At 40.3% G+C, this 27448-nt stretch overlaps 2 protein-coding genes across 2 annotated transcripts; both read right to left on the bottom strand.

Moving 5' to 3' along the window:
* Window positions 1-8313: 8313 nt before the first annotated feature.
* LOC121371771 lies at window positions 8314-17814 on the bottom strand. Its single transcript, XM_041497904.1, has 5 exons — window positions 17374-17814; window positions 12797-12911; window positions 11639-11814; window positions 9298-9602; window positions 8314-8926 (listed from the first exon to the last, which is right to left on the bottom strand). The coding sequence occupies exons 1-5, from the start codon at window positions 17511-17513 to the stop codon at window positions 8811-8813; spliced, it is 852 nt and encodes a 283-aa protein (XP_041353838.1). The 5' UTR covers window positions 17514-17814; the 3' UTR covers window positions 8314-8810.
* A 3883-nt stretch (window positions 17815-21697) lies between these two features.
* LOC121372678 (serine/threonine-protein kinase SIK2-like) lies at window positions 21698-24682 on the bottom strand. The gene is made up of 2 exons (XM_041499126.1): window positions 24584-24682; window positions 21698-24089 (listed from the first exon to the last, which is right to left on the bottom strand). The coding sequence occupies exons 1-2, from the start codon at window positions 24651-24653 to the stop codon at window positions 23680-23682; spliced, it is 480 nt and encodes a 159-aa protein (XP_041355060.1). The 5' UTR covers window positions 24654-24682; the 3' UTR covers window positions 21698-23679.
* Between the last annotated feature and the right edge of the window lie 2766 nt (window positions 24683-27448).

The following is a 27448-nucleotide window of genomic DNA, read 5'->3' as shown; positions in this document are numbered from 1 at the left end:
CCTTCGATGTTTGAAGAAGTGAAGCAACACTTGAAACAACTTCTGGCTTGTGGGATAATTAGAAGGTCTTTTAGTCCCTGGGCTTCACCTGTGGTCATAGCCAGGAAACCTGATGGTAGTTTACGCATGTGTGTAGATTACAGGATGCTCAACCAACGCACTATCAAGGACGCATATGCTTTACCAAGAACGGAGGAAATTTTTGATCGGTTGGCAGGTTCAAAGATGTTTTCTGTCCTTGACATGAAGAGTGGTTACCACCAGGTTGAGATTTTGGAAGAGCACAAGCCTCGTACTGCCTTTACCGTTGGACCTTTGGGCTTTTATGAATATAACCAAATGGGATTCGGATTAACCAACAGCCCAGCTACCTATCAACGGTTGATGGAAGACTGCCTAGGGGATTTGCATTTTGATATTTGTATGATTTTCATAGATGATCTGATTATTTTTTCAGACACCTACGAGGAACATATTACCAGATTGAAACGTGTTTTTCAAAGACTTCGTGAGAATGGTTTAAAACTGTCTCCGAAGAAATGTAAACTCTTTCAGTCTGAGGTGAAATATCTAGGACACATCGTCTCTGGTGATGGTATTAAGCCAGATCCTGCCAAGGTTGACAAGGTTTTGAACTGGACTCAGCCAGAAAGCCCTGAACAGGTCAGGCAATTCCTTGGCTTTGCCGGCTATTATAGGAAGTTTATTCCAAACTTTTCTAAGATCTGTCGACCACTGACTGATCTGTTACCACCGACAACCAAGAAAAAAAGAAGCAAAAAGACAAAGCCTGATGTCAGATTTTGTTGGGGAACAGATCAGCAGCGGGCTTTTGAGTTACTAAAGAAGACTCTAACAACACAACCTGTACTTGGGTATCCAGATTACTCACTGCCCTTTGAAGTACATACAGATGCCTGTCACCAAGGTCTTGGAGCCATTTTGTACCAAGAACAACAGGATGGTAAAAGAGTGATAGCCTATGCAAGCCGAGGATTAAGCAAGACAGAACGGAACTATCCAGCTCACAAGTTGGAATTTTTAGCACTGAAGTGGGCAGTGACTGAAAAGTTCCACGATTACCTTTATGGACATAACTTTACAGTTCTTACTGACAATAACCCACTTACATATGTGTTAACCACAGCTAAACTCGATGCTACGGGTCATAGGTGGTTAGCAGCTTTGTCTGCGTATGATTTTGTAATAAAATACATACCAGGTAAAGCCAACACTGATGCTGACGTGTTGTCACGACTGCCAGTAAGGTCAATAGAAGATAATGTAGAAACTATTTCATCAGATTCAATCAAGGCAATTTCTTTAGGTTTACAAGTGCCGAGTCTGGTGGAAAGTATCTGCATGTCTTCTGTGGTTGCAGATGCTGTAGATGCAGATGAAGCTGGTGATCTGAAACAGATGACTTTTCGGGAGTGGCGACAAGCTCAGATGAGAGACCCTAGCATTAGTCCCATCCTTAGGGATATTGCCCAGGGTAAACGACCAAGAAGAAAAGATGTTTCTTTATCAGTGCATTTAGCTCTGTTGAAGGAATTTGACCATCTGTTTATCCACAGAGGTGTTCTCCATAGGAAAACAGTGGTCAATGGTCTTGAGAAGAGACAACTAGTCCTTCCCACAGCGTTTGTCAACACTGTTCTTCAAGGTCTGCATAACGACACAGGACACCTGGGTAAAGAACGAACCCTAACTTTGGTTAGGGATAGGTTTTATTTTCCAGGCATGGGGAAAGCTGTGGATGCTTGGATCAATGGATGCGACAGATGCCTGAGGAGAAAATCTCCAACCAATATTCGAGCACCTTTGGTGAACATCCGAACAAACCAGCCGCTGGAATTGCTGTGCATGGATTATTTAACTCTGGAGTCTTCGAAAGGTGGTTTCCAAAATATTTTGGTTATCACTGATCATTTCACCAGATATGCACAGGCTTTTCCAACGAAGAACCAGACTGCCAAGACAACAGCTGATGTGCTATTTAATCAGTTTATTGTACATTATGGTTTTCCTCAGCGGATCCATACAGACCAAGGCGCCAATTTTCAAAGTCAGCTGATGAAGGAGTTGTACCAGATATCCGGGATAGACCGATCTAGGACCACACCCTATCATCCAATGGGAAATGGGATGTGTGAAAGATTTAATCGGACACTACTGGATATGTTGGGGACTTTGACTCCAGACAAGAAGGCCAACTGGAAATCACATGTTGCACCATTGGTCCATGCATACAACAGTACAAGACATGAATCAACAGAAACATCGCCGTTCTTTTTAATGTTCGGTAGGCATCCACGTCTGCCACTGGATATTGCTCTGGGCTTGGATGGCAATGATGATAATCAGAATCATACTGAGTTCATCAAGTCTCTGCGGAAACGCCTGGAAGACTCGTACAAACTTGCCAGTGAGGCTGCTGATCACAGTCGAACTCGGCAGAAGAAGCAGTACGATTCCAGAGTCCGCGGGGCTGTTATTCAGGTGGGAGATCGGGTGCTTGTCCGAACATTAGCTTTTGATGGAAAGCATAAGTTGGCAGACAGATGGGAGGAGGATGTTTATGTGGTGCAAAGTCAACCAAGCACAGATGTTCCAGTGTTTGTTGTCAAGAAGGAGAAAGGACCTGGAAAGCCACGTACTTTGCATCGAAATCTCCTTCTTCCCGTCAGTTCACTGCCAATTCCTGGCAAAGAGGATATTAAGCCTGTACCGCCACCACGGATCACCAGGCCAGCGGCACCCGTGAAGATAAAAACTGCCACAGATCGGCAAGATGGATCAGCCCCATCTGAAGATGACGAGTCGTCAGATGCTGATTCTGTGCAGTTTATAGAATCTGGACAGAAGGTAGTTTCAGCAGGTTTCGGTGCTCCAATAGCAACCGATGTTATGCCTGTTGAGGAAGTTGCACAGGAGGACATGGCTCCAGTTCCTGAGAACATTCTTCTTGAACTTGGAGACACTCCTGTTCAAGAAGATCCTTTACCAGAGGGGGATATCACGGAGGGATCACGTGATTCAGAGAATGAGGTACAGGAGGACAGTGCAGAAGTTCTCAACGTCGAGAGAACACCGCCAAGACCACCACCAAGAAGATCACTGAGGGATAGGAAACCACCGGAATGGATACGATCAGGTGACTTTTCTATGTCTCAGTCTGCACAAGTCCAATCTCCTAATCGTAGACCAGACTGGAAAGAACGGGCAACATTTTTAACGTCTCTAGCAGCCACTGGTGTTCTTAGCAGTATGCCTGAAAGTGCTCGAGAAGCACTGTTGTCGTTAGTGCTTAAAGAATGAGTAAATAACGAGGACGTTATTTTAATTAGTGGGGGGAGAATGTAACCATGTAGGTTTTATTGTTTTAATGATTTTATTATGCACAACGCACATGCACCTAAACTTTTGGCTAGGAGCTGTAGGGACATGCATTTACCTGTCTTTACATCTGACCTCTGACCAGGGACAGTGACGATCAACCAATAGACTGGCCAGCTGTGTTTGACCCAGTTGGTGGCTATTCACTGTCACTCACCTGACATTTCTTGACACATCACGAGCTGCACAGGCCACGCACTCATCTGCTTTCAATCTTACACTGGAATAATTGGTGAGTTATATTTCTACTTTTCTAATTCACTTTACTATTTTACTAACATATAAAGTACAGTTTATAAATTACAAATAAGGTTTAAATAAATAACTACTTCAATTAACATTTACTTTGATAAAGGAATAAACTGAATTAATGTAAGTATTAGAATTTGGGCGTGGCACTTACGCTGTAACAATAATGGATATTCCTATAGCCAAGCCATAATTAAATGAGTCGTTATTATTGTTTTAGAAATGTATGTGAATAGTGTGTATGTGTGTATATTAAATTAGAAATGTATTCGTTTTAGTTTACTTGTTTCTTGTAGACGTTTGACGCTTTTTCATCATGTTACCGCCCTAAAGCCCACAGCTAAAGGTATTGGTATTTCAATGGGTCTAGGTAAACCGTATCACCTGTGGAGATAATGTTTTGTGTAGCTTACCTTTATTTTATTATACTGTATATCGCCATATGTGTAATTGTTTGCTGTAAATAATGATTTAAGATTATCGGCGATTGATTAATGTTCAGTTGTTTAACGTACGGTAATTCTGTATGTGTATTATGTCTATATTTGATGTTTACTGTGGCGATGTTAACTATTGCTCAGTGTATCGTTCTTTCTTTTGTTCAAGCGATTTGCTATTATTTGTAGATAATAACTAGACTGCAGAGTATTTATATATATTTTAATGCGTTTTAATATGGTGTTTTAAGACTTATGTATAGTGTGAATGTATTTTAATAATGCTATTTTTGCTTATAGGGTTTGTTTGACTATATATCCTTATTCTCCGGAATAAAGAACCCTGTTAAAATATCTTCACCGAGTCCAGTTGTCTTTTCGGGGAAGTAACATTTTTAAAACGCGAAAATGTTATTCTATTGAATTGAATTGTATGTTTGGAATATTATTTTGAAGATATCTTTCAAATGTGAAACATGGTGAACCATTTTTCGTTGTATGGATGTACAAAAGCTGCAGTTAAAAGCAAAATAAGTTTGCATATTTTTCCACACACACACACACACACAGCCTACGCCCCTGCACTTAGATTCCTTGATCTCGTAGTGAGCCGACTGTGTCACATGCTGTCCGAGCTACCGATGTCTGCGAAATCTGTAGACATGTATTGCTTTTGCAAATAAGCCTTTAGTTAACCAATTAAAGGATTAACTTCGAACAATAAAATCTTCTATTTTCATATTTTGTAAACGAAACAGGTACCAATCGTAGATATCTGTAACCAAGTAATGATTAGACTGACGATGAATGCGCCTTGTTTAATATATTTAATGATGTTTTTTAAAAACATATTTAATGAATGTACGTGAATTTGTTGTTTTTAATAATAATTGCAGTGCATTAATTATTTAAATGCCATCCAGTCATCAGTTAATATTAATTAGTATTTTTTTCTAAAAAATATGTTTCCTACATTTATTTTTCTAATATATATAAATGCATCGTGTTGAGGTGTATCTTTGTGCCAAATATGAACAATGTACACCTCGGCATTAACATTCGGGCTTTGTTTTTGTCACCAGGCGACGTCCTGGCTCCGGGCTGCAAATAGGCTGACCGCATTTGGCTCGACGGATCATCGTCGGTGTACTATGGTTCAAACTGATAGGGAAGTACCCCTAACCGATTTTCTCCTTCTTCCTCACTAATCGAGGTAGCATTAGAATAAATAGACAAATGCGACAAAAGTCTGAAATGTCTAAACTAACGTTCATTACATGCTGTCGCAATGCTAACCTACTAATGAATGAGTGGAATTCACCTGATGCTACGTCACAGGTCAGATGTGGATCAAATTGACTGGATCAGTGTTTTCCCCCCGAGTATTTTACAAAAAGTCGCTTTATTAATAACTGGGGTGGTATTTTCGTTTTTTATGGTTAATAATGTAATCTTTATGTATTTTTTATATATACTGTGTATTAATAATGTGCCATGATTGTGGACCTTTAAGTAAATCAACCGGGACAGCATGCCATTACAACTAATCAGGGATAAAAAGAAGCTCCTAGATAACAAGACATCAATAATATAGTAGATTCTGTGTTGTTTGTTTAAAGGGACATTCCTGACTTTCCTGCATTGTAAGATGTTTCCGACTAATAAAGTATTTCTACGATTAAACTTACATATTAAATATATTTTCTTGTTTAGAATATCAGTGTCTGTATTTCCAATGTGTTTCTGGTCGTTGTTAGAAGTCCAAACTGGATTTTGTCTTCAAATAATTTCGTACGTACGAAAAAAGTATATTTTAGGAAATAAAATTAAATTTAACGTAGTACAAATATTAGAACGATCAGAAACATGTTTAATATACAGCCACTAATATTTTATGCAGAAAAATATATTTGATATGTAATTACAGTCGTTAAAAAGTCTCTGCTGCAATTTTTAAGATATCTACTAACAAACTCAGGAATGTCCCTTTAAGAATAAACCAAAAAAACATTAATTACCAGAACCTTTTGTTCGTAATATTCAAGTGTTATTAAGCATATTTTCTATATGATTCTGTAATATGAAACTATAGCAAAAGTTGAATATTACGTTATTGTATAATAATAAATAATTAATATTAAGTAGTATTTTAAATCATATAAACAGTATACTTATCCTTGTTTGTTCTTAAAATGTGATTTTATCAATATTTAAGACCAAAAGCCTGTATACAAGTGTTAACAATAAGACTTGAATCACTTTAGTCATTTTGCGTAATGGCTGGCCATGATTTTTAGTCATTTCGTAAAATGCCTGGAATTTTCAGTTATTTCGCGTATTGCCTGGTGGTCACAGGTACTTCGCGAAATGACGGATTTGTTTAGGCATTACGCGTAATGAACGGTTTCACAGATTGACTGTAACACACACACATACACACACACACACACACACACACAGACACAGAGACATACATACATACATATATATATATATATATATATATATATATATATATATATATATATATATTTAATTATATATTTATTTTTCTGTGTGCAATGCTTCCAGATATTGAGCTGATTGTGTATCTTTATCGTGTACTGTTACAAATCAAGTTTAACTTCCATGGTGATTTACTCCTTATCCCTTGAACTTAGCAGTTAAGAAACTTTTGGGCTTGGTATAGGGACCATGTACTCAAATTTACTCTCAGAATGTTTGACATTGATTTTACATCGAATCATGCATTCACACAAACACAAACTATTCGAGAGCATTTCTTAATATCGTAACGTGGCTGGGCAATTTCGATTTCTAGTGTCTTGATGTAAACATGGTATTCTTGTCATTCGAATATTTCACGTGTTTTTCGGAACGTTTAATATACGTTTATAGTCCGAAAGTGAATCAAAGATACAACTGAAAATGTTTCGTGTGTCCCTTGCAGTAAGAGCGGAACATCCTCTCTGGCAACCACTCCATTCGCCTCCCCAATGACAAATTGCTTCCGACGCCCGATATCCCCCCTCGCTACCCCCCCCCCCCCCCCCCCCCCCCCCCCCCCGCTCTCTCTCTCTCTCTCTCTCTCTCTCTCTCTCTCTCTCTCTCTCTCTCTCTCTCTCTCTCTCTCACACACACTTCGTCTCTCTCCGTCTCCCTTTTCCTCGATCTCCCCTTCCTCCGTCTCCCTCTCTTATCCAGTTCCTCGTCTATAGGAAGATCGCCACTCCCTAGGATATCATTTACTGGATAATGCATCCTTTTGATCGCCACAGAAAGGTTCCCAGACTAGTTTACTAAATCAAAAGTATCACAAGACAGAGCTCATTGGAATAAATACAACTGTGATGACATGCACTCACGAATGACTGTCAAAACAGTGATGATATCAGGTGTTCGCGAACAGTGAGCATATCCTGCCCCATCGGTAGCACCCGTTATGAGTTCTGCCACAACAGCTGTCATGATCACCTCCATCACTTCATATAGACGTTGAACAAATATATGTGTGAGAGTTTCTCCAAAGAGTTCAAAATATGGAATAGCATTATTCATCGTTTTGCTCAGCGATGCATCCTATTTAGTAGAAATGACATCATAACCCTGATGGAACAACTTCGCTGCGTTGTTTGAAATCTGTATACAGTGAGCATGCCCTAAGGTTTCGTAGTTGTGATATGTAAACACCAAAACCTGGAGCAAAAGGTATATTACTCGAAAATTGACTGTTGGAAAGTTGAAGTCATCTCTTTTGTCATACAGCTTAGTTTGGAGACCTGGGAATTGTGAGCGATTCGATACCTAAGGTTCAAGTCCCAGCAACGGCATGAGACAATCTGCAAGAACAAAAAGGATTTTTATGGCATGTGCTCGTGCGTCTATATCTTTGTATGTACGAGTCCAATCCGACATACATCTATAGATACTTGACAGTGCCAGGTTTGCCGACAGGTCCATGTAGGTTAAGGCTGGACAACGTGGTTTGTTGGCCACACGCATATCATCGGTGGCCGAGTGTTTACGGTGGCGATCTGGGAACTGCGGGCCATTCGGTGGCTAAGGTTCGAGTGTTAGCAACGACATGAGAGATAATTTGTAAGGCTAAATAAGGATATTTATCTTGTGCCCATGCGTCTATGTCTTTGTTTGTACTAGTCAAGCCCGACAAGCATGGATATTCATACATCTATTGAGACATACATACAAAAGAAATAAAATATTAACACAATATTTATGAATATTTATTTGTTTTTAAAAAAGAAAATTTAAAGTCACTCGTACTTTAACATTATCAACAAGACAATAGTACATAATTAGATTACATGATTCATACTGAGTAAGATGTTTCATTCTAATATCGCCTTTTTAATGAACAAAAATAAAATATTGAACACAATTTATGGTTTAATATATCAGTGCATATTCAATTATTTTAAAACAATTTCTAATGGTAGTAGTTCAAACTTCATTTTGTTTCTTATTTAATATGCACGAGACCGAACTTATTGGTAGGTAGTTTGGGATACTGGAAACATTAGGATGACCAGAAACACTAATATTCTAAATCAGAAAATATATTTAATATCTAATTTTTGTGGATAAAAACAAAATCTATTAATCTCTCTTTAACGCTAGTAATTCTTCATATTACTATTATTACTTTTATTATTATGAAAATGTATCTGTCTAACTGCTATAAATATGTGGTAATCAAAACGAAATCTATGGCTTTTCTCTAGCAGTAGACTTCCCGGATGTGCCGTCAGTACGAGGTAGAGGTTTGAGGCTATGTCCGACCAAGGTATGTGCTGCCATCAGCTCCGTGATGCCATGTGAAACTGAAATAGAGCACGTGAACCACACATTGAATTAATTCCGTTAAAACGTAATGGATAAAACATGTTTAGTTGCTTATGTAGAAGCACAAAAGAACTGTTAGTGTATGGGAAGTGTATGACAGAGAGAGAGAGAGAGAGAGAGAGAGAGAGAGAGAGAGAGAGAGAGAGAGAGAGAGAGAGAGAGAGAGAGAGAGAGAGTAATAGCTAGCATTCAAAGTCGAATCTGGCAACACAAAGACGTGAATCATTTGGGCTGGTTTCATAATTCTGTCGTGTTTAGTTTAAAGGAGGACTGCCACTTCCGTATATGCTCCTTTCCAGTAAAACGTCCAAGCTCATTCTACAACCTTCACTGACATAATTTGACTCACGCTGTGTATAGAAGGGATGAGGATGGCCGACTCTTCTCATCGGGCTGTGCATATATCGGGCTCTTCTAATGACTTGTGAGTTTTCTAGCACGTGCGCGCCACCTGTGGTGATGATGATAGGCTTCCAGTCGTGTCTCTTTTTCTTCGTCGATTGACCACCGACATCGTGCTTCGTCGTGTCAGGCAGGGGCGACGGCGGTGGTGTTGTGGTTGGAGCAATAGGGTTATCAGTCATGGACAGGAGGAGAGGAAGGCAGTGGTCCCGCACACAGTCGACATCATGATCGGGATGTTTACTTTCATACCTGTTCACAGAATACCAAAAACAGCCACTGAATGAACTGGAGATAGTTATTTAAGTGGAGTATCATTACTGCTCCCCGTCACCCTCAAAATAGTTCAACGAGTAATTTTCTGTTCCCCTTAGCATATGAATTTATATTCTATCAATTGTGTGATATATACTCAGCGTCACTATTGAAGGGTCACTCGTATTGTTAGTACTACACATGTTAACGATGCCCGTCCAACACACTAATTATGAAAGAAGGAATGTATGGCCTTCGTGGATTAGGCCCAGAGTGAGGTTCCTAAGTAGGATTTGGATTTCAATATGAATAATGGTACTTCCGGTTAGAGGCCAGAACAAAATGGTAAAATTTATGCAAACACATGTACCTACTATCACCCCAGTAATGGGTTGTCTCAACACACCCCTGTCTGAAATTCTGTATGTTGCGCCCATGCAGTGCGTTCTCACCATGGGTATAAACGTGTACATGATTGCCATCAACATATTCACGCACACTTCAGTTGAAAATGATCAAAACCTTATATGCAGATAAAATGCACAAGAAAACATAAATTCGTACCTGGACCAACATAAGGCTACATGTTGTCCCAGTATACTCTGTACGTGATCCATGAATAACTTGAAATAAATAGAGTACAAGGATCAAGCTACAGAACTGTACCTCGACCAACATAAGGCTACAGGTTGTTTCAGTATATTCTATACGTGATCCAGCATTAACGTAAACAAATAACGTGGATCAAGCTATAGAACTGTACCTCGACCAACATAAGGCTACAGGTTGTTTCAGTATATTCTGTACGTGATCCAGCATTAACGTAAACAAATAACGTGGATCAAGCTACAGAACTGTACCTCGACCAACATAAGGCTACAGGTTGTTTCAGTATATTATGTACGTGATCCAGCATTAACGTAAACAAATAACGTGGATCAAGCTACAGAACTGTACCTCGACCAACATAAGGCTACAGGTTGTTTCAGTATATTATGTACGTGATCCAGCATTAACGTAAACAAATAACGTGGATCAAGCTACAGAACTGTACCTCGACCAACATAAGGCTACAGGTTGTTTCAGTATATTATGTACGTGATCCAGCATTAACGTAAACAAATAACGTGGATCAAGCTATAGAACTGTACCTCGACCATCATAAGGCTACAGGTTGTTTCAGTATATTATGTACGTGATCCAGCATTAACGTAAACAAATAACGTGGATCAAGCTATAGAACTGTACCTCGACCAACATAAGGCTACAGGTTGTTTCAGTATATTATGTACGTGATCCAGCATTAACGTAAACAAATAACGTGGATCAAGCTATAGAACTGTACCTCGACCAACATAAGGCTACAGGTTGTTTCAGTATATTATGTACGTGATCCAGCATTAACGTAAACAAATAACGTGGATCAAGCTATAGAACTGTACCTCGACCAACATAAGGCTACAGGTTGTTTCAGTATATTATGTACGTGATCCAGCATTAACGTAAACAAATAACGTGGATCAAGCTATAGAACTGTACCTCGACCAACATAAGGCTACAGGTTGTTTCAGTATATTATGTACGTGATCCAGCATTAACGTAAACAAATAACGTGGATCAAGCTATAGAACTGTACCTCGACCATCATAAGGCTACAGGTTGTTTCAGTATATTCTGTACGTGATCCAGCATTAACGAAAACAAATAACGTGGATCAAGCTACAGAACTGTACCTCGACCAACATAAGGCTACAGGTTGTTTCAGTATATTCTATACGTGATCCAGCATTAACGTAAACAAATAACGTGGATCAAGCTACAGAACTGTACCTCGACCAACATAAGGCTACAGGTTCTTTCAGTATATTCTATACGTGATCCAGCATTAACGTAAACAAATAACGTGGATCAAGCTACAGAACTGTACCTCGACCAACATACGGCTACAGGTTGTTTTAGGATATTTTGTATGTGGTCCATTAATAACTCAAAACAAATAAACAGAGTACGAGGATCAATCGTTAGAACTGTACCTCGACCAACATAAGGCTACAGGTTGTCTCAGGATATTTTGTATGTGATTCAGCATTAACTTCAGCTCACACTTGTCGCAGTCGTCTTTGGGGTAGCATTGTCTTGAAGGTAATGGCGGCAAAGCAGCCTTGTTACATCTCATCTGCATCTGTCTGTTCACTTCAATATCTGATGCCTGACAAGAAACCATATCAAGTTCAAGTTTTGTTAGTTTTATAACTGGACAGCAACATACAAAAATACAATACATATAATAAATACGTCGGGGGGGGGGGGGGGGGGGGGGGGGGGGGGGGATTCCGGGATTTTGAAAGACCTCCAACTTCTGACCGATAATCTTGGTCATTTTCTAGGATTCTGCTCCATACAGTTAGAGCGCTTAAGACAGTGCTTTTAAAAAGGCGTATCTTTGTCTTCAAACTAATCTTGCTTGCTTTCCAGATGTTTCGGAGTGATGCAAAGGTCTGGCTTGCCTTGGAGATTCTTGAGTGGATTTCTGCTTCACCGTTTCCATCGGCTGTCGTCTTAGAGTCAAGGTGGGTGAAGTCATCAACTTCTGCAACTTAGTCACCATGAAGGATGATGGATTCGTTGGACTTGATGTTCAATCTCATGAGTTTTGTCTTAGGAATGTTGACCTTAAGTCCAATCTTCTCTGCAGTGGTTGCTAGGTCTCGATTCTTGGCCTATATGTTTATATGACGGTGTGAATGTAAACAGATGTCGTCTGCGAAATCCAGGTCTTCGATCATGCTTGCGAAAGTCCACATTCGTCACGATCCAGACTATCCCACTATTTCAATTATGAACAAGAATGGTGAAAGAATACACCCTTGTTTTATCCCAGTGTTTATATGACCTTATCGTTAATCAATATGTTGTAAATACATAAACTTAAAAACAGTTGTATCAAAGAACACGCTTCCAAACAAAACACCCAAACTTGACGGTGTACCAAGCTATGGTATATACAATGTATTTTTTATTAATCTTTCGGTGCAGAGTGATTTGAAATTTTAAATGTCCTTATTGTTTGTTTTTTCACTGTAATATAAAGGTGCATATAGTAATGCTAGCGTTACGTAAAAGCTACACCAAATAATTATTACATTTAGTTATGTAATGATGCAACACGGTGCTAATAGTAATGTGCCAACCTCCACGAAATCCTGTCTGACCAAAGAGCGTCCCTCAAAAAACGTCCTCGGGGAGCAATCATATTTGTTCCTAGAGTGGACATTGGCCTTCTGCATGAGATCATCTTTTAGAAATCTGTAGATGAAATATACATTTAACTTGTTTGGATTGGAAGGGGGGTACTTTATTTAAAAGCAAAATTACATACAGAAAAAGCGAAAAAGCTAAATACAAATATTTTCAGAAATGTTTGGAATGAGTTTGGGAATATATATATATATATATATATATATATAGAGAGAGAGAGAGAGAGAGAGAGAGAGAGAGAGAGAGAGAGAGAGAGAGAGAGAGAGAGAGAGAGAGAGAGAGAGAGGTTATTACCAGAGTGTTTTTCGGTATCGTCAATATCATATATTAGGAATAAAAATTGTATTATGCGAGCATAATACATCATTTTTATTCCTAATATATGATATTGATGATACCGAAATACACGAGGGTAATAATCTCTTTATCATATAATCTCAAACTTAATACAACATGTTATTGTAAACTGTACACGCAACTTTAATTCCAGTCCGCCATTACTAGATATTCAAATGACGTAAGAATATGTGGCGCGGTATATTTGTGAATGGAAATGACGTCAAACTCGAATGACGTCATTTTGGATGTAATAAAGTTATGCCTAACGTATTTTGTTTTCTGAACACCAATCTAATTAAAATTAGCTCCACTATTACATGTGGATCTAAAGACAGCCAGTTGGAGCTCATGTCCACCAATCAAAACCTTACTTGCAGAATACTGCCAGTGATTTAAAACTAACAACACTGCGTAGTCCCCAATGTCCAGGTAACATTTCGTCTGTAAATAATAATTTAAATATTGACCAATCACACTTCGCCTTTTATAACGTTATTTGGGAGCATACAAATTCTAAAAATATCGGGCGAGTCTATTTTAGTGGCCGCAGTACAGAGAACCATACCAATACGTACGGGGTGGGTTATCAGTCTTCAATTTTAAATTAAAAATTATTTATTTATTTATATAAAAAAAAAAAAAACATCTAAATCAGTCTTCAGTTTTACATTACAAATTATTTATTTTATAAAATAAAACATGTTTTAAGGCATTCGTAATTCATACGAAACATGTATACCCTCAGGATAATTCGGAATGTTTTCAAATTATTTTTAAATCACTGGCAGGATTCTGCAAGTAAGGTTTTGATTGGTGGACATGAGCTCCAACTGGCTGTCTTTAGATCCACATGTAATAGTGGAGCTAATTTTAATTAGATTGTCTGAACACTGGACAGCTTTCAGTGTCAAATTGCCATTGAAATGTTTTTATTTGATGACTATGAATGCATACGTCAATCATGGAGTGTCACCCAAGTACGTTTGCTTAAATGTCAATAAACCTAGTGCCGAGACCTCGACTAATTTACATCTAATTTGCAAAGTCATCAAATTCTCAAAGTATGTGATCTGAAAAATATCACATACTTTGATTGCACTGAAAATGTAAGATATATATATATCTTCCGTCGGTGGGCCCACTGAGCTATTTCTCGCTCCAGTGCACCACGATCAAAGGCCGTGGTATGTGTATCCTGTCTGTGGGATGGTGCATATAAAAGATCCCTAGCTGCTAGTCGAAAAATAGTAGCCCATGACGTGGCGACAGCGGGTTTCCTCTCTCAATATATGTGTGGTCCTAAACCATATTATGTCCGACGCCATATAACCGTAAATAAAATGTATTGAGTGCGTCGTTAAATAAAAATGTCCTTCCTTCCTTCGACAAGAACATTGGTCAGTTTGGACTTCTTGCCCACATTGATAAGGTGCTTTCTTCGGTATGAAGTCATTTCTTGTGGGTTAAGAATATTCAATTCACGCATACGTATGTATGTATACTAGTGTGTATATATATATGGTTAGTCTGGCGACTATATATATACTACTCAAAAGAATTTAAGGGTCAGATGATATTTTCGACATTATTTTCTGAATGTCAATTATATTAGCTAGACCATAATGTAACGCATGGTATTGTTCCATTTTGACGAAAGTGGGTCTAAGCAACCCATAAATGAATTAAAATCCACTGTTATTGACACTGTCGACTAGTTCTAATGGCGAAAACATGCTTATATTTGCACGTAAATTAGGGCGAAAGCGAAAGGTCTGCTAAGTGCTTCATTTGCACGCTTTGCACGTGTATTCCATGTTCCCAATGCTGAATTTCTGTATAATTGGAGCTTGCGTTCGTGTACGGTGCACACTCCAAATTCGACAATGGTACGACTTCAACTGACTATCGAAGATCGAGGAAGGGCTATTGCTTGGCTTCAGGATGGCAATACGCAAAGAAATGTTGCTCTGAGACTTGGTGTCAGTCAGAGTGTCGATGGCCGACTTTGGCAACGGTACCAAGCAACGAATTCTGTTCGAAATCGTCCACGTTCGGGAAGACCCCGAAGCACTACAAATAGAGAGGGCCGCTACATCACCAATATGGCTCTACGTCAACGCACAACCACAGCACGCCGATTACGTGTTAATCTGCAGACTGCGACTGGAACTCGAGTGTCTGATCAAACCATACGCAATCGTCTGAGAGCCAATAATCTACGCTGCCGTCGCCAGGCTGTTCGACCACCACTCCTACCACGTCACAGAACGGCCAGACGTCACTGGTGCACGCTTCATCTGCGGTGGCAACGTGTTCAGTGGGGTCGAGTGATGTTCACTGATGAGTCCAGGTTTAGTCTCCAGTTCAACGACGGTCGGGTTCGTGTCTACAGACGTCCTGGGGAGCGCTTCGCTGACGTTAACGTTAGACAACGTCACCGGTTCGGTGGTGGCAGCGTCATGGTGTGGGGCGGCATCTCTATCCACCACAGGACCCCCCTCTATGTGGTGGATGGCAATCTGAATGGAATCCGCTATCTGAATGAGATTATCCGGCCGTTGGTTCTCCCAGGCCTTCAGCAGATTGGCGGCGGGGCAGTTCTGCAGGATGACAATGCCAGACCCCACCGCGCCAGGGTGGTAACGGACTTTCTCAGACAACAAGGTATCGCCAGGATGGATTGGCCAGCATATTCGCCTGACTTGGCCCCAATAGAGAACGCCTGGGACGAATTAGGCAGGAGAGTTCGGGATAACCATGCCCCTCCTGCCAACCTTCATGATCTGGGTCAAGTTCTTATGGCAGAGTGGCAGGCCATTCCCCAAGAGTTCTTCAGACGTCTGATCAACAGCATGAGGCAACGATGTGTCGAGTGTATTCGCGCCAGGGGTGGATTCACACACTATTAAACGAATGTTCTAATGTGTAAAATCCATGTTTGACCACCTTCAACTTTGACAGCATGCCATGTGACTTTCTTGTATACAGTGACGTTTATTTGTGGGTTTTTGTAAATATGGAACAATAAATAAAAAAGTTGGTGTAGTTTACATCATCAATCTAATACACTCTGAAACTTATTTGGTTATAAATTTCTGACCCTTAAATTCTTTTGAGTAGTATATATTATATAGTCGCCAGACTAACCAACAAAGTCTGGCAGTCCACAAACCATTTGTTTTGTTTTTTCATCTGTAATCAACGTCAGTCGTCCGGAATTTGTAGTTCATGACAATTATCTGAAGCTACTAAATTTAGTTCAAACAAACGTAAAACAAATTAATTAAGCTATGTTTCCATATATACATGTACGTTAATTTTCAGTGTATATATATTGCGTAAAACTGCGAATCCGTGTCTACAGGCTACGTAACCTGTGTGTGTATACAACCAACCGTGATGACATACTGACAGAAATTAATTTAAAAAAAACAAGATAAGAACATCGGGGCGGGACGTAACCCAGTGGTAAAGCATTCGCTTGATGCGCGGTAGGTCTGGGATCGATCCCCGTCGGTGGGTCCATTGGGCTATTTCTCGCTCCAGCCAATGCACCACGACTGGTATATCAAAGGCCGTGATATGTGCTATCCTGTGTGGGATGGTGCATATAAAAGATCCCTTGCTGCTAATCGAAAAGGAGTAGCCCATGTAGTGGCGACAGCGGGTGTCCTCTTTCAATATCTGTTTGGACCTAATAACCGTAAAAGAAATGTTTTGAGTGCGTCGTTAAATTAAAATGTCCTTCCTTCCTTCGATAAGAACATAGGTCAGTTTGGACTTCTTGCCCACATTGTTAAGGTGCTTTCTTCGGTATGACGTCATTTCTTGTGGGATTCCGCGCTTCTATGACCCGTGAAAACGTATTTAAGTATATTCAATTCACGCATACTTAGACACGGACACCGATGTGGACGCGGAAACGGATCACGTATTCATGAATGATAGCCAAAGCCATTCAAAATTCACGGATCACGCACGATTCGTGGATAGCATGGAAACTCACGAGATGGCAGACTCATTACTTCCATAATTCACGGATTTACGTATTAACGGAATGATTCAGTGAAAATGGACAGGATAAACGTACATATGGAAACGTAGCTTTAGGCCTGCGATATATGGAGGGATAAATATGTGGTGAAAAGATTTGACAGATTAAGTTACGAACTGTTTTATGGGCTCTGAAGCCACATCTTGGATATCGTCTCTGTACTGGTAGAGACGTCTCTCAAACTGTCTCTGTTGACGGATCCATCCATCGAGGAATGCCGTGGAGATCTGCACAGCTCCCAACTTTCTAACAGGCATCGAGTCGGCAAGCAAGCGTTGATCAGTGTTACCAGCGAGTCCACGATGAAGCCGTGTTTATAGTTCAGTCACGCCTTTTTGTGACGTCATTGCACTGTGCTATGAGGTACATGCGAATGGCGTAATGTGCGGACTGAACACTCGCTTCGTTGTAGATTTTTGGTATTCATATAATTTTATTAACTAATTTTATTACTAAATGAAGTTAATGATTTGCTCATCAAATACACACTATTATTGTTTTTTATGTGTGTTAAATTAATTTTAAGGAATGCCCCAGTATTTGTAAACACTTCAATCTGGTGTCAGGCATGCTGGCATAACCACCGTTCAATATTAAATCGAGATAGGGTGTTTTAAAATATCGATACCTGTTTTAACACACGCATAAATCTAATTATACGGTGTCTTTGTAGCACTTATTGTTTTGTTGAATAACAGCCACTGGCGTAGGAAGCGGAGGGGGGCGGGAAGCAAGTGGGAATGCGCCATCCCACCTAGAAAGCGTCACTGGAGAAATATTGTTCTTGCATTATTTTTCAACATAGTCTCCTTTAACTTCAATGCACTTGGTCCACCGATGTTCAAGCTTCGCTATCCCTTCGAGGAAGAAGATCACATCTTGAGCCTCTAGATACTCCTCAAGAGCATGGATGACTTCATCATCACTCTAAAAATGGCGACCATGCAAGTCAGACGGTGCCAGGTCGGGCGAGTAAGGTGCATGGGGCATCGGTGTAAAGCGACATTTGGCTGCTTCTGCCACTGTCACCTGACGTGCGGACGGGCGCATTGTCCTGAAGCAACAGCATGCCAGTTCGAAGCTTTCCTCTCCTTTTTTCTTTGATTGCTTCTTTCAGTTGTAGCAATTTTGATGCATAGTAGTCTCCCCATTAATGGTTTTACCCTTTTGCAAGAAGTCAATCATGAACACTCCCTCACTGTCACAAAACACAGAAGCCATCACCTTGCAGACAGATGCCACTTGCTTGCACTTTTTTGGAGGCGGAGAACCGATGTGTTTCCATTGTTTGCTTTCGTTGATTCGGGATCAAAGTGGTGAACCCATGTCTCATCCTGAGTCACAAATTTCCTTAGGAATTTGGCTGGATCAGCCTGAAAACGATCCAAAAGTATCCTCGAACTTTCCATTCTGTTCAACTTTTGATCTGGTGTCAACATTCGGGGCACCCATCTTGCAAACAGTTTACTCATCCCCAAGATCAATTAAAACAGCGTGAACTGAGCCAACACTGATGTCCATGGTTTCCGCTATGTGTTGGACGGTCACGTCTATCATTCATGACCATGCGGTGAATCGCCTCCACTTGATCATCCGTAGTCGCTGATTTTAGGCCTTCCGACTGTGGGTCATCTTCGGTGCTCTCCCTGCCCCGCTTGAAATCAGCAACCCACTTTTTTACAGTTGAATAGCAAGGGGAGTCCCACCAAGTGTGTTAACCATATATTCGTGAATTTCCTTGGGGGTCATTCCCTTTTTATGCAGATACTTGATCACAGCTCTGGCTTCTTTCTTGTCCATATATTGGTTTCCCTCTCACCTACTGATTTTCAATGGGCGTTACGTGCAAAGAAATGACGACAAACATTTGAGTTTTTGTGGACAGTGATACAAGGCTTTATAGTATACAGTTATGCCCCAAAATGGGAATTACGCCCCTTGTTTCCGGGTGAGGCCGAGACATTTTTGAAATACCCTCTTAGATATACTGAACAGCATTGAAAACGAACCACTAAAAATGTTTGGATTTCGAAAAGAATACCTGAGCAATAAATGTTTTTGTTGTGAACAGCAATAGATGGATGATTGATAATGACAACAAACAAAAAAGGATGCACAATCATTGATTAGTTTTAATTCATCTACGTATGAAAGACACGTGAGGTCACAATGAAAAGTCAATAGCGCGTATGACCACTATCTTCAGCAACACAAGCCATGCAACGTCTTCTCATCGACCCGATAAGTCTGCGAATAGTGTTCTGGGAGATAGCATTCCACTCCTGCTGTAGTGCGTTTTCCAGTTAAGGTTATTAATTTGTGGACGACGTGAGATGCATTGACCAAATATACTCTATTGGCGATAAATCAGGAGACAGTGCTGGCCATTCAAGTAAAGGGACATTATTGTTCGCTATATACTGTGTTGTAATACGTGCTATGTGCGCTCGGGTGTTGTCTTGCTGAATTGTATGCATATCCCGATGCTGATGAAAGAAGGGAATGACGTTATTCCGGTAGTAAATGGCATTCATTCTGCCACGGCAAACATGGAGTGCTGTTCGGTGATGATAACTGATCTCGCCCCACACCATGACACTCCCTACACCCGATCGATCTATCTGGACAAGGCTGTCATTGTGGTAACGTTCCCCATGCTTACGCCACACCCGCAATCGACCATCAGCATGCCTTAAATGGAAACGGGATTCGTCAGAGAATAGCACACCATGCCAACGCTGTAATGTCCAGTGATGATACCTGCCCGCCAAACGTTAGCGCTCATTTCGATGTCAATCAGTCAGGATAGGTGCAACATATGGTCGTTGAGCACGCAGCCCAGCAGAGCGAAGACGGCGACGCACAGTGTCTGCGCTGATAACCCTTCGTCGACCTTGAACAGTTGGTGCAGTCCTGGCAGCTGGCAGTGTTCGATCCCGAATATGGAGGCGAACAATATGGCGATCTTGTCGTGGTGTCGTAACACGTCGTTGGCCTGGACGTGGACGGTCCCTGGTGGTTCCTGTCTGTTGGTATCTCCTGTGGAGTCTAGTGATTGTTGAATAGTGGCATCCAAACCGCTGTGCGATCACTCTACTCGAAATGCCCTATTGAAGCATGCCTAAGGCATGTTCACGTTCCTCAGCTGTCAACCTTGCCATCACTTGTTTAACGTTCCCTCAAAGACTACTTCATAAATGAAAGTGGCTTTTCAGTATGATTTGCACATTCAATTTACGTTTTTCATGCTATGCATGCAATATGTTGTGTTTTGGTGTTGTGTTTCATGGAGTGTTAGGCAATCCATTTTGTAAGTTATTTGTCGTCATAGTGTACTTAATCATTGATATTTTTAATGCTGATATACGTCCCATTCACATTTGTTATCATCAACTGGTGGTGCGTTTTCAATGCTGTTCAGTGTGTGTGTGTGTGTGTGTGTGTGTGTGTGTATATATATGTGTGTGTGTGTGTGTGTGCGCCCTCCCCCCCCCCCCCCCCATACACACACAATTTTTGACACCTTCCTACGCCCGTGATAACGAAATAAATAAATATTCAACAAAGAGTAGCCTGTATTGGTGTAAACCTTTATTCCGTGACGCAGGTTAAACGGCAGGACTGGGATTTCTCGTAGTTATGTACTTCTATAATAAGTATAATCTATAAGCATAAATACCATACTAAATCAATTATTTGAAATAATTGTATGACTAAACATAAAAACAAACTCAAGATAATTGCATATGATGGCGGCCATCTCGGGTTTGGTACACTTGATATGGTCTCACTACAAAGAAATTCAGTCCCACTGAAACTAATGCTAAAGTATCCGATTCCAAGCGGAAGTTTCTGTCATTTCTTATCATTCAAATTGTCTGGAAGCGAATTCATGAGAAAAACATCGGCATACCAGTACGTACTTTAGTGGTCCATGATAATAGACCTTTGACTTGCAGGGAAACTCCCTAGTGGGAACATAACGAATTTCGAGAGATGCAACAGTAAAGCGAATGTAAACTAAAGGGTAACTGTATTTGATCCATTCCATATGCGTCGGGAAAGGGGTAAGTAGGGGCCCTATCCCTTCCCCCAACTCTAACGATTGCTCCCTCCCCTATAAATTAATATATTTCTGGGCCCTCAAAGAAAGGAAAGAAAGAAACACATCCAGATACAACAAGAATTGCCAATAAATATTACGACAAAATCATTGTATAAAAAATATAAATAAAAACAACACGTATCTACCGACGGTGGGCCCATTGGGCTATTTCTCGTTCCTGCCAGTGCACCACGACTGGTATATCAAAGATCGTGGTATGTGCTATCCTGTATGTGGGATGGTGCATATAAAAGATTGCTTGCTACTAATGGAAACATGTAGCGGGTTTCCTGTCAAAATGACCATATGTTTGACATCCAATAGCCGATGATTAATAAATCAATGTGCTCTAGTGATTTCGTTAAACAAAACAAACAAACTAGTTATCTACATTTTGGTTATGATGTAGCTTATAGTTGCAGAGCAATCGCTTCTACGATCAGGGATTGTCAAACACTTTACAGAAACCGTGAATTTCACCAGCTGGAAACCGTGAATTTGACCAGATTGGAAACCGTGAATTTGACCAGACTGGAAACCGTGAATATGACCAGATTGGAAACCGTCAATTTGACCAGACTGGAAACCGTGAATTTGACCAAACTGGATCAAAGAGCCATCATCAAGTTTCTCACCAAGACAAGGAAGATGAAAATACTATTGAAATTCGCTAACGTATGGTTGGCGATTATTATTTGTTCGGGAATTTCAGTCAAAGACCAAATGTTGTAGCAACTTTGTATTTAAAAGAAAAATAATAGTAATTTGCAATTTGGTAGGGTGAGCCCTGAGTCCAATTGCCAACGATGACATCAAAGTAGTTTAATTAGTTGTGTTAAGGTGTGGTTAAACAAATATTGGTTCTGTTGTCCATGTCCATTTTCCAGTTTGTGTTGTCAGGACTGAAGATTGTACTACATGATCTTTTTTGAACATAGTAAACGTATTTCAATAATTTTCATTTATTATCTTTTACAATTTGTATTCATAATCAACCAGTTCAAATTGTTTTAAAATTTTCAATGGCAGACAATATTGTTTGTCTAAATGGCTGTATTCGCCTCTATTTAATGTCTTTTGTTCAAATATTTCTGGCCGAACTCTGTAAATTGTATTAACAAATATTTCATTTCCATCAATTTACATTCAACGTGTTTTGAATCATTTCTTTCTTATGGAAAAAATGTTTTTAAGAAATAAAGATTGACTATAAAAAAAAACTGTGATTTAAAATTAAGACACTAACTAAAGAATAGGGTGGCTAAGTAGGCCTCTTGTTTTGTTAAAAGACATTAAACTTGGCTACACATTCGCCAAGTCGCTAAGAGAATGTTTCGCCCAACGTAAGCTTTGTATCTTAGGTGAACACATTTCACAGTTATTCGTTGTAACACTGTAGTATGTCCTTGCAAAGTTTATCTTCGGTGCCCGTGTAGTGTCTAGTTACCACGCACTATTTCTTTAATTTAAACCTATAATATATTGGTTAATGTAGCACTGGTATTAGTTCCTTCATCTTTGCAAGGTAAGGTACCATTTCATCGAACTACTGCATTTCGTAGTTGTACGAAATGGTACCTTGGTTTGCGAAGATGCGCGCATGGTTCCTTAAACATGCACTATTACTATAGTCCTGTTAAATTTTTTAGACCCTAAGTCTTTTGCAAATGTTACGTGAAATTACTATTCAATCCTTGTTTTCTTTACATTTGCATGAAAATAAACCTAAACCCCGACAGGTTTTATATGAAATTCATCATGTAAAATGCACGAAGTTGACTTATTTTCATTTTACCAAAATATATGTATGTTGTCAATACATGTTCGTTCTCCTATAAATAATTAAGGCTATATGCATAACAAAAGATTGGGATACGAGGCTACGTGGGCCATTATAGCTTGTTTCATTTAATCAAGGTTATGGATGTTTTGGAATGTAGCCTTTTGGAAAATATCCTTGGTTGTAATTCTACAATTAGTTTTTAAACGTTTAATTTAGCACTATGCTGTCTGTTAAATATACCACTGTCACTGATTTCTGAAAAACACTTCATTCTATCGGTTTGCCATCAGTTTGGAATTCTACTATTAGTTTCTAATCGTTTTATTTTAGCACTATACTGTCTGTTAAATGTACCACTGTTACTGATTCCTGAATGTAACACGCTGCTGTCGGTTTGCTATCATATTTGAATTCTACAATTAGTTTTAATCAACAATGTAGCACTATGCTGTGTGTTAAATGTACCACCGTCACTGATTTCTGAACACCACTCTGCGATCGGTTTGTTATCAATTTTGAATTCTACAATTAGTTTTTAATCGTTTAATTTAGCACTTTGCTGTCTGTTATATGTACCACCGTCACTGATTTCTGAACACCACTCTCTGCTATGGTTTCTAGCTGAATTAACCATTGTTTTGCCAAGTGTTGTCCCACCCGCACCGTGGTCGCCATCACGCCGCCGTGCGGCCAGACTGACGTGGTAGATGGCGCTGTAGTGGTTGCACTTATTGTCGATCACCGACTCGTACACATCCCTGTACGCGTACTTGTACTTCCGGCAGATGGCGTGCAGCAACTCAAAGTCAATATTTCCGGCGCTCTCTCCTGTCCGTGTTTCGCGACTGGTGGTGGTTTTTAACCAGGCGTGCTGGACAACCTGTGCACTTGTTAGACGACGGGTAGGATCAATCGTCATCATTCCTTTAAGAACGTCCAGACAGTCTACAAAGAAAAGGACATTTTACAGAACATATCAATCTGACCACATAATCTGCTTTTACAAACCGACTCAGGCGCGGATTCAGGTGGGGGTCCAAGGTGCCCGTCCCACCCCTATTTTCGGTCAAATAATATATATTACAGAATACACATTATCCCGTCCACCTGTCAAGGACCGTTATATTCTATTTTTAAAAGTATAACGGGTTTTGGGCCCCCTCTATTAAAACATCCTGAATCCGCGACTGGCCAGTGTCCTTACCTATCCAGTGAAAATATTTTACGGAGGGGCAAAGGGGCACTTCAATAAACGTTTGGCATTCATGAAATAAAAATTGTAAACAAGTTGTTAAAAAAAGAGGCACTTATTATTTTTTAAGGCAATAGATCTCCCTAGTCAACTCCTTTGGATCGGTTCTTGTCATTGTAATATTATGATCTGGCAATACCCAACGACACAATACAACTGTTCACCTGACATCTACATTTATGTGTACCTTGTGTTAAGTGTGGAGGTAGTGCGGTTGCGCTAGTGACACTACTGTAGAGTTTGAGGAGGCTGTTCATACTGCCGACACCCGAGAAGAACTGAGAGATACCCGTCACCATCTCACACAGAACAACACCCCTGAAAACAACAGTGGTAAAGGTTAGTGAACATATGAGAGATACCCGTCACCATCCCACATAGAACAACACCCCTGAAAACAACAGTGAACATATGAATGATACCCGTCACCATCTCACACAGAACAACACCCCTGAAAACAACAGTGAACATATGAAAGATACCCGTCACCATCCCACACAGAACAACACCCCTGAAAACAACAGTGAACATATGAAAGATACCCATCACCATCTCACATAGAACAACACCCCTGAAAACAACAGTGAACATGTGAAAGATACCCGTCACCATCTCACATAGAACAACACCCCTGAAAACAACAGTGAACATGTGAATGATACCCGTCACTATCCCACATAGAACAATACCCCTGAAAACAACAGTGAACATATGAAAGATACTAGTCACCAACACCCCTGAAAACAACAGTGAACATATGAAAGAACAACACCCCTGAAAACAACAGTGAACATATGAAAGATACCCGTCACCATCCCACACAGAACAACACCCCTGAAAACAACAGTGAACATGTGAATGATACCCGTCACCATCTCACATAGAACAACACCCCTGAAAACAACAGTGAACATATGAAAGATACCCGTCACCATCTCACATAGAACAACACCCCTGAAAACAACAGTGAACATATGAAAGATACCCGTCACCATCTCACATAGAACAACACCCCTGAAAACAACAGTGAACATATGAAAGATACCCGTCACCATCCCACATAGAACAACACCCCTGAAAACAACAGTGAACATATAAAAGATACCCGTCACCATCTCACATAGAACAACACCCCTGAAAACAACAGTGAACATATGAAAGATACCCGTCACCATCTCACATAGAACAACACCCCTGAAAACAACAGTGAACATATGAAAGATACCCGTCACCATCTCACATAGAACAACACCCCTGAAAACAACAGTGAACATATGAAAGATACCCGTCACCATCCCACACAGAACAACACCCCTGAAAACAACAGTGAACATATGAAAGATACCCGTCACCATCTCACATAGAACAACACCCCTGAAAACAACAGTGAACATATGAAAGATACCCGTCACCATCCCACACAGAACAACACCCCTGAAAACAACAGTGAACATATGAAAGATACCCGTCACCATCTCACACAGAACAACACCCCTGAAAACAACAGTGAACATATGAAAGATACCCGTCACCATCTGAAGATACACAGAACAACACCCCTGAAAACAACAGTGAACATATGAAAGATACCCGTCACTATCCCACACAGAACAACACCCCTGAAAACAACAGTGAACATGTGAATGATACCCGTCACCATCTCACATAGAACAACACCCCTGAAAACAACAGTGAACATATGAAAGATACCCGTCACCATCTCACATAGAACAACACCCCTGAAAACAACAGTGAACATATGAAAGATACCCGTCACCATCTCACATAGAACAACACCCCTGAAAACAACAGTGAACATATGAAAGATACCCGTCACCATCTCACATAGAACAACACCCCTGAAAACAACAGTGAACATATGAAAGATACCCGTCACCATCTCACATAGAACAACACCCCTGAAAACAACAGTGAACATATGAAAGATACCCGTCACCATCTCACATAGAACAACACCCCTGAAAACAACAGTGAACATATGAAAGATACCCGTCACCATCCCACACAGAACAACACCCCTGAAAACAACAGTGAACATATGAAAGATACCCGTCACCATCCCACACAGAACAACACCCCTGAAAACAACAGTGAACATATGAAAGATACCCGTCACCATCTCACATAGAACAACACCCCTGAAAACAACAGTGAACATATGAAAGATACCCGTCACCATCTCACATAGAACAACACCCCTGAAAACAACAGTGAACATATGAAAGATACCCGTCACCATCTCACATAGAACAACACCCCTGAAAACAACAGTGAACATATGAAAGATACCCGTCACCATCTCACATAGAACAACACCCCTGAAAACAACAGTGAACATATGAAAGATACCCGTCACCATCTCACATAGAACAACACCCCTGAAAACAACAGTGAACATATGAAAGATACCCGTCACCATCCCACACAGAACAACACCCCTGAAAACAACAGTGAACATATAAAAGATACCCGTCACCATCTCACATAGAACAACACTCCTGAAAACAACAGTGAACATATGAAAGATACCCGTCACTATCCCACACAGAACAACAACCCTGAAAACAACAGTGAACATGTGAATGATACCCGTCACAATCTCACACAGAACAACACCCCTGAAAACAACAGTGAACATATGAAAGATACCCGTCACCATCCCACACAGAACAACACCCCTGAAAACAACAGTGAACATATGAAAGATACCCGTCACCATCCCACACAGAACAACACCCCTGAAAACAACAGTGAACATGTGAATGATACCCGTCACCATCTCACATAGAACAACACCCCTGAAAACAACAGTGAACATATGAAAGATACCCGTCACCATCTCACACAGAACAACACCCCTGAAAACAACAGTGAACATATGAAAGATACCCGTCACCATCTCACATAGAACAACACCCCTGAAAACAACAGTGAACATATGAAAGATACCCGTCACCATCCCACATAGAACAACACCCCTGAAAACAACAGTGAACATATGAAAGATACCCGTCACCATCCCACACAGAAC

Source organism: Gigantopelta aegis, chromosome 4, assembly GCF_016097555.1.
Source record: "Gigantopelta aegis isolate Gae_Host chromosome 4, Gae_host_genome, whole genome shotgun sequence".
Classification (NCBI taxonomy): domain Eukaryota; kingdom Metazoa; phylum Mollusca; class Gastropoda; order Neomphalida; family Peltospiridae; genus Gigantopelta; species Gigantopelta aegis.
Note: the sequence above shows the minus strand (reverse complement) of the source record. Positions and strands in the feature narration are given on the sequence as shown.